Source organism: Citrus sinensis, chromosome 7 (genome assembly GCF_022201045.2).
Source record: "Citrus sinensis cultivar Valencia sweet orange chromosome 7, DVS_A1.0, whole genome shotgun sequence".
In the NCBI taxonomy this organism is placed as follows: domain Eukaryota; kingdom Viridiplantae; phylum Streptophyta; class Magnoliopsida; order Sapindales; family Rutaceae; genus Citrus; species Citrus sinensis.
Window position 1 is genome coordinate 9,465,961 of NC_068562.1, and position 12,402 is coordinate 9,478,362.

Here is a 12,402-nt window from a genome sequence, read left to right on the forward strand (position 1 = left end):
CCTCTTCATCGCTATTTCCGCTCGAGGAGGTTGTTTGGGGAGACATCCTCCTAGCGCTAGGACCAACACTGGATCTAATGGGCTTTAAGGGGATCCCGGGGTCAAAAGCAGGGTCGGTGAGCAGACTAGGCAGGAAGTCCAACTCATCGTCGTCAACCTCAATGACCTTCTCTTTACCTTTCGACATTCCCTAAGCGCTAACCACAACACCACCACCAACTACTACCCGAACAAAAGAGAAGAGAAATTATCTACAACTATCCGAAACCAAGGAGATAGAAGAAGTACCTGAAGTAATGTTTCAGTCGGTGAAAGACAGAGATGGAGGCCTTTATGCCGGAACTTCTTTGCCGGAGAGACAGAGACGGAGACGGAGTGGATGATGAGTTTTCTGTACGAAAGGATTTGGGTTTCATAAAGGGGACGGACTCTTAGGTTGCCAGCATTTAACGGTACCAAATCCCAAGGGCCTCGTAACCGTTGGTTTAAAATTCAAATAAAGGGGCAGATTTCTGCCACATCACCTCGTCCGCAATTAAATGTGACACGACTCCTGGCAGCCTTTTCCAGCCCCACGCGAATGAGAACCGTTGAGTTTCTACTGCTGGTCCATTACATTACCCAACACCAGAAACTGGGGGACCTGTGTTTGAGGGAAGTACATCGAGGAGACCAGACGTGATGAGCAGGTGGTTGGTGGCAGGGTTCTGCGAGCAGGTGTATCCTGCAAGAGCCAAGTAGCAGGGGAATAGGAGCAGGAGTATTCTGCTTGTCCACGAATATGCCATTTGGGAGGCCGAACTCCTGTCAGAGGCATAAGGTCACTCCTGCTAGGCATGGAGGGGAGGAGACGCAGTCAACGACAGTTGGCAGGACGTGCATTCCTATCCGAGAGTTAAGGCACGAGGGTCATCTCCATTCGCCGACAATGGCGGTAATGGGGCGTCCACACCCGAGAGTGGGGAGAATGACGGGCGTGGACTGCGGAAGATCTGGATTCAGAGGAATCCTATAAAAAGGTAACCAACGAAGGTAAAAGGGTTAGAATTTTGGCTATTTGAACTAAGAAAAGAGAACTCTAAGAACGGAGATTACAGAAAAGCCATAAGATCTGTGGCAAGCGTTCCCAGAACCTTCACATCTGACTTAAGCGTCGGAGGGTTTACGCCGGAAAAACAACCGGCGTGCTCTGACTCGTTTCTGTGAACGCAGGGATACTTGGAGAAGAAAGCATACGATGAGAGATCCTGATTGAGGTGAGGTTGATCGAGCAGATATCCTGGTCGTAGGACGAGCATAACCAGAATCTCGCATCAACAGTTCCAACATGGGAAATTTGTCACCATTCCCCAAAGCTATCATTCAAACGTGCATGTAATGATAGCATGCATTCAATTAAACAAACAGAGTTAGTGTGAGGAGGAAAGGAAGTCAACAAAGTGCCAAACTATAAAAAGATAAATGATGCAAGTGTTGTAACAAAAATAGTAGTACAAATGGCACATATTTCCCACTTTAATTTTTTCTAACATCTCAATTCAAAGGAATAAAAATAAAAGTACAAATGGCCAATTTAATGAAGATAGAGAAAATAAAAATGATAGAGAACTAATAGAGAGCATGGCCAAACTATTTAAATTGATTAAGCTAGTCTAGACCGAACAAGGGTTTCCAAATATTTTTTTTTAAGAGCGATGATAAAGTACAACCATTTTATACAAATAAGAGTATACTGATTGATGTAGCATGAGAAGATTAGTAGTATAAAACCATTATGAGCCCACATAATTGAAAAAATAATTGTTATGACTTTTAAATTAATCTTTTCACGTCACATTAATTTGTATATACTAATTTGTACAAAATTATTTGTGGCTCTATTATATGGTTTTTATTGTAATTTTTTAATAAAATTAAAAATACATAAAATAAAATTAAAGAGGATTGTCTAATACATAATAGCCAGAGACACAAGATACTAACAATATAATTGTCCAAAATACAAAATACTAACAAGTCACATAATAGTTCAAGGAATACACAAAATATTAACAACACAACTTGTACGGATATTATATTAATGTATAAACAGAATCATTTTACAAAATGTAGCACTCAAGTATCGACATTTAATTTTGGGAAACAAGAAAAATAGAAATACTTTATTAAAGAGCCAAGCTAAACGATAAATTCATATCCAATTCAGTGTGCTCACAGTTATAACACCTTCTGCTGCTGCCGGCACATTTATAAAATAATCAATAAAGAAAATGAAAGCTTGTTTGAGGTGGAGTCTTTGCTGTTGGTTCGAGATGGGGGTGATGGCCTGCTGGGTTCACATGGAGTGAGTGTTGGGGTTTGCGACTTTGCGTCTCATGGCTGGAGTCAGTGATTGGTTCTATCAATAGCGGGTCAAGGCCCAAGGGTATGTGTGAGACTGTGAGTGGGTGTGATAGTGTGAGTGGTGTGACATGTTAATTTTAGGTTTTGTGAATTCCTTTCATTCCGTTGTCTTTTTTATTTTTTGTTTCGTTTGATTTTAATTTGTATTAGTGTGAGTAGTGTTACATGTTAATTTTAGGTTCTGTGAATTCCTTTCATTCCCTTTTTTTTCTATTTTTATTTCATTTGATTTTAATTAATAAAATATAAGTTGGATAGAGATTAGAGGGTCAAACCCTTAAGTATAAACAATCAAAATGTAAACTGATGCAAGTGTTTTGACCGCCAAAAACTTTTACCAAAAACAGATAAAGCCAAGGGTCAAGAATATGCCACGCAGTTTCTTCAAATTGAAGAAAGTATAAAAATAAATACAAAGTTACTTACCGAGCGAATAGAGAATTCATCTATAAATTCCAGCACGTTAATACATGCATACGTTTCAAAACCAGAACATTCAATTCAACCTATTTAGTTCGGGAGTTCATAGGAAAAATAACAATGACTATAATAGTAATTACCATTATTAACATCAAAATCACTATTATTGTTGTTGCCATTATTATTATGATTATTATTATTATTATTATTATTATTAATGATAATAATTAATTAAGATCAGTTTAATAACTTGTAACAATCCATTCCGATTTTAAGATAAAGAAAATATATCAATGACAATGCAATTCATTCCGATTTCGATTCCATATCTAAAGTAAACAATTCATTCTAATTCTAATTCTTATTCTTCATTCCGATTCCAACCCATCTTGATTTCACTTCATTCTGATTCTAGTCCATTCCGATTACTAATTAGTAAACACACCATAAAATATTTTTGTATAGTTTTGATCAAGGATAATTTAGTAATAATATTTTTTATGATTTAAAAGGTGTTGGAGTACATTTATTATTCAAATGGTCTCACCTAGCCGTCATTTTATGTGAGGATCATTTTATCCTTAAGAAAAAGTAGTCAATCAATTCTCAAATACTAGTTTTATAAAAGAGTTCTGCTATTTGAACTCCACGACGACAAAGGGACGACAGAAAAATCGGCATGTCAATGTCTGTTGTTTCAACTGCACTCACCATCTTTTGTCTATTACTTTTTTCATTTAAAAAATAAAATAATCAAAAGAAAGAAAGAAAAGTAACAAAAAGAGATTACTTTTTTACAGTCATCTTTAGTTTCTCTCCATCTCTCACCTCTCATTTACTCAACGTGAGCTATCTGCATTTAGGAAGGAAAAACCAGTTCTGTCTCTGCATCTCGCTTATCACAAGGAAGAAGTTAGATTTAGATTTACAAACAGAGGCCTTGATAAAATTGGTAAGTTGGTGACTCTCACTACATTCAAATAAAATTTTTGTTGTGTTCTATATATTTAAATGGTTAGAATATTTAATTTAAATTGTAAAAATTCATAGATTTTTGCTTTTTATATATTTAGATTGTCATGAATTGTTATGATTTTTTTTTAATTTAAATGGCTGGAAATAATGGAATAAATTATAATAATTTCTGAATGTGTTTTATATATGTTAGGAGTTTTTAAATTTAAATGGCTAGAAATAATGAAATAAATTATAACAATTTATGAATGTTTTTTATATAAGTTAGGATTTTTCTTAATTTAAATGGCTGGAAATAATGGAATAAATTATAACAATTTCTAAATGTGTTTTATATATGTTAGGATTTTTTTAATTTAAATTGCTGAAAATAATGGAATAAATTATAACAATTTCCGGATGTGTTTTATATATTTAAGTTGTTAGGATTTTATAATTTAAATTGTTGGAGATAATGAATAAATTATAAAAATTTGTGGATGTGTTTTATATATTTAAATTGTTAGGAATTTTCGTTATTGGACAAAATGTTATATAAGTTTCTTAATACAAATGTTAATTATTTGTAGAAATGAAGTATTTGGAAAATGAGCATGCATTTGAAGAGTTGCAAGAAATAAGAGCTAACGATGTAAATGAAATTGTGGAACCGAACAAATGTGAGCCAGCTCTTGGAATGTTATTTGATAATCATGAAGAAATGTTTGCATTTTACAAAGCTTATGGTAAAAAAGGGGTTTCCTGTGAAGGTTCGAAGTACTAAGAAGGGGACCGATGGAATTGTAAAATATCCGACGTTTGCATGTGGGCGTAGCGGCAAGTCAGAAAGTAAATCTGCTAATGTATTGAAGCCGAAACCGAATGTGAAAAATAGTTGTGATGCAAAAATTGGAGGTTGTCTAAATGAAGATGGAAAATGGGTTCTTCGAACTTTAAATCTTCAACACAACCATGGATTGAGTCTAGACAAAGCTAGATATTTTCCCATGCAATCACAGAATTAGTGCAAGCGCTAAAAAGCGAATTGAAATGAATGATTGTGCAGGAATTAGAATTGCCCAAAATTTCAATTCTATTATTATTGGAGCTAGTGGGTATGAAAATGAGTCATTCTTAGAAAAAGATTGTAGAAATTTTATTGCCAAAACAAGGCGATTACAGCTTGAGGAAGGAGATGCTATGACGCTTTTAAAGTACTTCCAGAAAAAGCAAGCAGAATGTAATGTATTTTTTTTAGCATTGATTTGGATGAAGAGGATCAATTAAAGAATGTGTTTTGGGCAGATTCGCAGAGTAGGGCAGCTTACAAATATTTTGGAGATGTCATCACATTTGACACTACATATCTGACCAACAAGTATGACATGCCATTCGCGCCCTTTGTTGGAGTTAATCACCATGGACAATCTATTTTGTTGGGATGTGGATTGATTTCATGCGAGGATACGGAGACATTTACGTGGTTATTTGAGGCGTGGCTATCATGCATGTCTGATTCTCCTCCCATTGGTATCATTACAGATCAAGACAGGGCAATCCAAAGGGCAATTGAAAGCGTTTTTCTTACTACTAAGTATCGATGGTGTTTATGGCACATAATGAAGAAGGTGCCTGAGAAGTTAGGGGCTTTTAAAGAACGTGAAGGTATTATATCTTCCCTACTTTCTACTGTTTATGATTCACTGAGTTCTGATGCATTTGAGGAAGCTTGGCATTGCATGATTACAAAATATGATTTATGGGATAATGATTGGTTAAATGATTTGTACGAGGAGAGGCATCGTTGGGTCTCATGCTATTTAAAAGGCTATTTTTGGGCAGGAATGTCAACAACTCAGTGAAGTGAAAGTATGAATGCATTTTTTAATGGATTTGTTAACTCAAAAAAAAATCTGAAACAGTTTGTAAAGCAATATGAAAATGCATTGAGGAGGAAAGCTGAATTAGAATGACAAGCAGATGCCAAGTGTTTCAGTAAAAGGACACCATGTGTATCAAGATATGAGATGGAGAGGCAAGTCGAAGAAGTGTACACCATTTGCAAGTTTAAAGAATTTCAAGAAGAATTGACTGCTCTGATCTATTTTGATATCTCAGATTCTATGGGATCAATATATCAAATAATTGAATCATTTTGGCAAGGTCGGTGAGGCTTCTTTGAGGTTGTTTTTGAAGAAGCTGAGTGTGAAGTTAATTGTATATGTTCAAAATTCCAGTTTATGGGGATTCTTTGTAGGCATGCCCTTGCAGTGCTGATACGTAACTCAGTTGAATTACTTTCAGAAAGATACATTTTATCAAGGTGGAGGAAAGATGTGAGGAGATGTTATAATAAGCTGAAAGTTTGTTATGGTGTGCAAAATTTGACCATCCAGCAAGAAAGATATGAAAAAAATGTGTAACGCTTTCAGTGAGGTTGCAGACATAGCCTCTGATGATGAAAATAGCTATAAAACGGTGTTGGATTGGATTGAGAAAGCAATGAAGGATCTACCCAAGCAAATTCGCTGTGAAAGTGTGGGAAAAACTAATACTGGTGGAGCAAGTTGTAGCAGCAACAAACAAATTAACAGTGAGAGTGTGGAACGAACTGTTATTGGCGAAGTAAGTTGTAGCAGCAACAATGTTCAACTTGCACTGAATGATCCAGTAATGACACGTCGTAAAGGCCGTCCATCTTGCCTAAGGAAAGAATCTTCGATTCGTAAGAAATCCGTTCAAAAGAACAAGTCCGCACAAAAAAATAAGGTATGATTAAAAACAAAGATCTATTTTCTAATTAATTTGGTCTTAATTTAATTGTCTTTAATAATATTGTAGGATTTACAAGAAAATGCCCCATTATCTTATCATGTGCCTAATGAAATCTCCACACAAGGGAGCAACATAGCCACAATAAATTTTATGAATTTTTTCTTTTAAAATTTTCTTTTATTTCGAGGATATGTAATTAAGTGTAAGATTGCGCATATGTAGACGCTACAATAAGGAAGTACTATTTACAGAAATCTCAACCAATGCGGCACTATGGGCTATTATAATGTAAGAATTAAATTATTTAAATTTTAGTTTTAAGATTTTTATATGAATTTTACATATATTTTATTATTTGATTAGGTACCTATGTACCAATCCCAATTCGGTGGAAGCAACATTTATCAGTCATTTCCTTATAATTGGCACACAGTAAGTTGTTGTTTACAAGTTGTTAATGAATACATATATTTTAATATTTCTGTAATGTAATATGATGTTTATTTTTATGTATTATAGCAACCAGTCCCACCGTATACTTCGCAGTTGCATTATTCTTCTCCTTCGATGGCTTATCAAGGATCTCAAAGTGAGACTTTCCAACAGTTACTACAGTAGCAGTAGAGTAATGAAGATAACAATGATGATACTTGACTTGTATTTTGGCTTTAAATTGTAGTGATGAAATAATGTTGTGTTAAATTGAACTTTAAATTTTTAAAATTATGTTAGATTTGACTTTAAATGTTTGAAATTGAGGTGATGGAATAATGTTTTGTGTTAAATTGAACTTTAAAATTTTGAAATTATGTTAGATTTCTATAGCTGGGACAAATAGTCTTCCCTGTTAAGGAGGACTTCATCGTTGTCCACTTGCAATTTGTTTGCTCACACTGTCATGAAGTGATATTGTATAGGCACCGATGGTTTTGCAGTTGGTGCAAATATTTCTAGCTATGTGAAAGGTAATAATTCTTCCTCTTAAATTTTGTTTTCATACCTATGTCCACGTCTTTAATTGAACCGTTCTTTCTTCTTTTATACTTATGTCCATGCCTTTCTTCAGGTTCTCAATTCTGTTAAGTTATCAAATCTAATCGTCTTCAATTTATCACTGTTTCAGATTCTTGTATCCTCTTGAAAATGCAAAGCTAATGTGTGATACAATATTAATATAAATTGGAGGCTTTGTTTTCACTAGTAGATAACAGAGGTCCTGTGCAACGAATTAAAATTCACTTAAAGAGCCATGTTGCACAAATGTGTGCAAGGACATAATTTTACAAAATTACTTTTCTTATGTTACAGAATTCATATCTCATATGCATAGGGTCTAGAGGAAAACAATTCATACACAACAATCATTTTATTTAAATTTTTTAAATTTATACATAACACGGGGTACAATTTCATTTATGCAAAATACATATAGCAACGATTATCCCTAAAATACAACATACAATAGATAATATAGGCAGAATAATACAATCATTTCTGCCTTTATCAGTTTGCACAGCTTTGTTGCATGTAGGCACTTCAGTTTGCACCCCCTTTTCGAGTGTTTCCACAATAAATTTTGTAGTTTCTAACATATTGGATGTCTCTGTCAATTTTTCATGCCTTTTTATGTAATCATTGTAGGCTATTTCGGCATCCAACAAAGATTTATAAGATTGATAAGAATTCCCTTTGAATCCATTTACTTTCAGGCCAAGAATTGTATATGCCTGGCTTTCGTCCTTTGAAAACAACATAACAACTTTAAGTAGGCATTTGAATTCTACATTGGAAAAATTTAGATCAAATATTATCACAAATAAATATTCTAGACATTTATGCTAAGAAACTCCTAATGATAATATATATTGATATGAAATACAGGGAAGTAAGACTCTGAACTTTTTATGGACTTTGTTGATTTCCCTGCCCTGCACTTACATTGATCTTATGGACTTTTAGTCGACCATCTCTATTATAACCAAATTTTTATCTAACAATGACTTCAAACAGTCAATCAAAATAAATGTAATAAGTCACATAACTTAGGATTGAAATTGAACTGATTATTATGTTCTTCCCAATGTACTCCAATATGATTTTTTTTTCCAGAAAAAAGTGACTAGTCTTCAACTCTCAATATATTGTATATTAAGAATAGAAATTTATAATTTGAATATAAGAATAGAAATTTAAGTTGTGCTATAATAGAATTGACCACAAGAATTCCACAGACAAAATAATTTCAATGAGAATGATTTGAAGCATATATTATTCAAAGCTTGTCAGAAGAAACAAGTCTATTCGTAGCAGGAAAAGAAAAACCAAAAGTAACAACAAATGCAAGAAATACAGCTCCCCGAAGTAGGAAAACAATTTGGGAAATTATTTAAGGCAAAATAAATTATATATGGAAATTCTAGTTGCTAAATTATTCTTGCATCAAATAGTAACAAAAGGTAACAACAATTTAATGGTTAATTTTATGGGGACAGGAGAATAAAGATTTTTGGGAATAATTACCTTTTCATAGCAAAAATGAAAATTAATTAGAGATAATTTTCTTTTATATCAAAAGTGCAGTTTTTTTATTTTTTTAATATATCATCAGTGTGACAAATCGCAGTAAAAGATTAATAGAATTCGGAAAAGATTAATTAGAAAAAAGATTATCTGTTCAGCACCCATTACTAGTTGATACACAAAGATGATCTCAAACTGTCAATCGGTAGCACTGAGAATTGAAATAAGCTTGAATTGAACATGCAAATTATCTCGAGTTGCAAGGACCAGAATATTTTGATGGTATAATTAATTAAAGGTAATTTTTGACCATCAAAGAGAGCATAAATGGACTCTTCAGCTAGAAGTCTCAAAATTTCATCATCTATAAGATAAAATAAAAATAAATAAAAAGAAATACTTACGGATGGGTCACTACAACAGCAGCAACAAGCAACAACTAGAAGTCTCCAAAGCAGCGACATCATAGATGAAGAAGAGTCGATCATGTCCGTTGTAGATCTGGGCTAGGCGAGAACAAGAAGCGGTCGTCGTTCGGTAACAAGAAGCCGACATCATCCGGTAATGAAGCAAATGGGGCTGGGCGAGAAAAAAAAAAAAGGGGCTCGGCGAGAACAAGAAGCGGTTGTCATCTAAGGGGAGTCCGGTAACGAAGCAAATGGAGGGGGAGTAAAATGAGTAGAGGGGGAATAAACTAAGGAAAGGAAAATGAGTGGTTGGGGAGGGGGGAGAAATGACCAGCTTTCCATTCCTTTTTATTATTTTATTTCTTGTGGATCCACGCAAGACTAAAAGAAGCAGAACTCAACGCGTGAAACGACAATTGAACGCTGCGTTTCTGTCGTCCTTTTGTCTTCTTTGAGTTCGTTTACCATTTTCCTTTATAAAAAGTTTCAGGTTTGTCTTCTGAAAATTGAAACTAAAAGATTGACTAGTCAATCATTAGTCAAATACTAATTTATAAAAGGGTTCAACTACCTTAGAGTAGCTCTAACCTAGAGCAGCCTCTAAAACCGTTGAATGCACGTTGTTACTATTGTTTCAGATTCAGGTACAACCATCCAACGATTCTGGAGCTTGCTCTATATTGGAGTTGCTCCAACGTAGTAGTTGCCTTTATAAAAATGTTTCATATCCATTGGTCGTCGTTCTATATGATTGTTGTTTTATTTTTCTTTCTTTATTGATGGTTTCTTTTCGATTTCTTAATTATATATTTAGATTTGTTTGATTTTTCAAGCAAACGTCTTAATTATTTTTCTAGGCCATCCATTTTGTATAACAACATAGAAACAATAATTTATCATCGTTATGTGATTTATTTCAATAAACATAGAAAAAGTCCAAATAAAAATCTAGAGTGAAACTAATGACACTCCAAAGTCTTCTTAAAATCCTTTTTTCTTTTTCAATCTCATAAAAAGATAATATTATAAAATAAATATCTAATAATACTACTTTTAATTCGAAGAATAACCCTCATCCAATGTGTTTTCAAACCCCAATTCCTGCATGGTTCTTATTGCTCGCAAACGTTGTCTTAAAGCAAGTTCTTTTCATCTACTATTTCAAGGAAAATAAGCAATTTTGTCAAAAAAAATAAATAAATAAAATGAGCAATGGCTATTCTTATTGCGCACGTACTCCTCATGCTTAATGATTGTATACCAAAAAGAAAAAAAAGGAAAAAAACTTACATTCATCTCTTTCCATGGAGTGTTAGTTTGAGAAAATTGGTGTATATATTGATAATTTGTTTTTCAGATTGATTAACTCATGATGGTAAGGAAAAAAAAATCAAAAAATTTGGCCTACATGTTTTATTAGATAATTATATTATTATAGTCACATGTTAAATTTTCTCTTACGACTAATAAAACGTATGCCCTTGGAAAAAGAAAATGCACATGAAAATACACCTAAATGCATGCATTTGTACAAATATAAAAGCAAGAGCAAAATTATATGTTTTGATATTCCACAAAATACATTTATCATTTTACCTAGATCAATCAATATCCAACGTAGAATCTTTTTGCTAATATATTTATCATTTTATACATGTAAATATAAACATATTAAAACTTATAAACACCACCAACAAAGGATCCTTATTCAAACACTTACTCTAATCAATTTAATAGTTTGGATATGCTATCCATTTGTTTTCTATCAATTACTTTTTCTTCTTTTTAATTTGAATGAGCTATTTGTACTTTTATTTTTGTTCTTTTGAATTGAAATGTTGGAGAAAATTAAAATTAGGCATGGGCAAATTTCGGTTCGGTTCAGGCCTCTTTTATATTTAATTGGCATGCACTATTAATACTACATGGACTCCAAATTTTTTGTCCTGCATTGTATGTTAGTTAGCTATAGACTAGGGTCTTAACGAAGTTTAGCATGCATTCTGTTCAACTTTATATATTATAATAATGGTTAAAATTATATATGTTCAATAGAGCTAATAGATGGGTTCACCAATTCAAAAAAAACATATTAGTTTTTTAAATTTATCAAATCATGGTAGTAAGAGAAAAAGATACATCAAAATATTTGGCACGCACACACACATATACAGACACACAAAAGTATACATGTTATTTGTTCACTTAGTGATTTTTAAGTATACATCTTTCTATTCACTTGGTGCACATGCTAGTGGTCGATGAATATACTTGTTATGTTCACTTTCAATATATTTTTATTTTCTTTTTTTCTTTAAAACTAGTCATGTGTATTTTTTTTTTTGTTCATTTGAATTGAAATATTGAAGAAAATTAAAACTGAGATTATTTTCTCCAGTACTTCAGAGTTTAAAATTGTTGTTGTTTTAGTAAGTAAACTAAAAATACCGCGATTGACACTTATCTTCAACTGAAAAAATTTAGATTAGAAGCTCTCTAAAATATGTTAGAATTAGATTTAAACTAGAAAAATACCACGATTAGGGCTGGGCATAAACCCACAACCAATGGGTTTACCCAAACCCAAACCAAATTAAATGGTTTGGGTTGGGTAAATCATGAAAATTGGTTAGATGTGGGTTTTATATAGAAAACCATTTCATTATGGGTTGGGTATGGTTTATCCATGGGTCATGGACAAAACCCCAACACTTAAATTTTTCAAATAAAATAAATGAAAACAAAATAAATGAACACAAATAAGTGAAAGGCCACCATTAAATTTTTTACGGTGTGATCAATTGTGAACAGTTAGAAAATGAAAATAACAGTAAAAATAAATTTAAATCAAATAAGTATTGTTGTAAATAACATAAAATTTTTTCTTATTTACAAAAATAATTCCTCCCACATGGAAGGATTA

The 12,402-nt window shown here is 32.8% G+C and overlaps 1 protein-coding gene across 1 annotated transcript; it reads left to right on the top strand.

Annotated features, from left to right (window-relative positions):
* Positions 1 to 4,369: 4,369 nt before the first annotated feature.
* Positions 4,370 to 5,639, top strand: LOC127898759 (protein FAR1-RELATED SEQUENCE 5-like). Its single transcript, XM_052431249.1, has 3 exons — positions 4,370 to 4,547; positions 4,844 to 5,017; positions 5,083 to 5,639. Exons 1-3 carry the CDS (start codon positions 4,370 to 4,372, stop codon positions 5,637 to 5,639), a joined length of 909 nt encoding a protein of 302 aa, XP_052287209.1.
* The last annotated feature ends 6,763 nt before the right edge of the window (positions 5,640 to 12,402 follow it).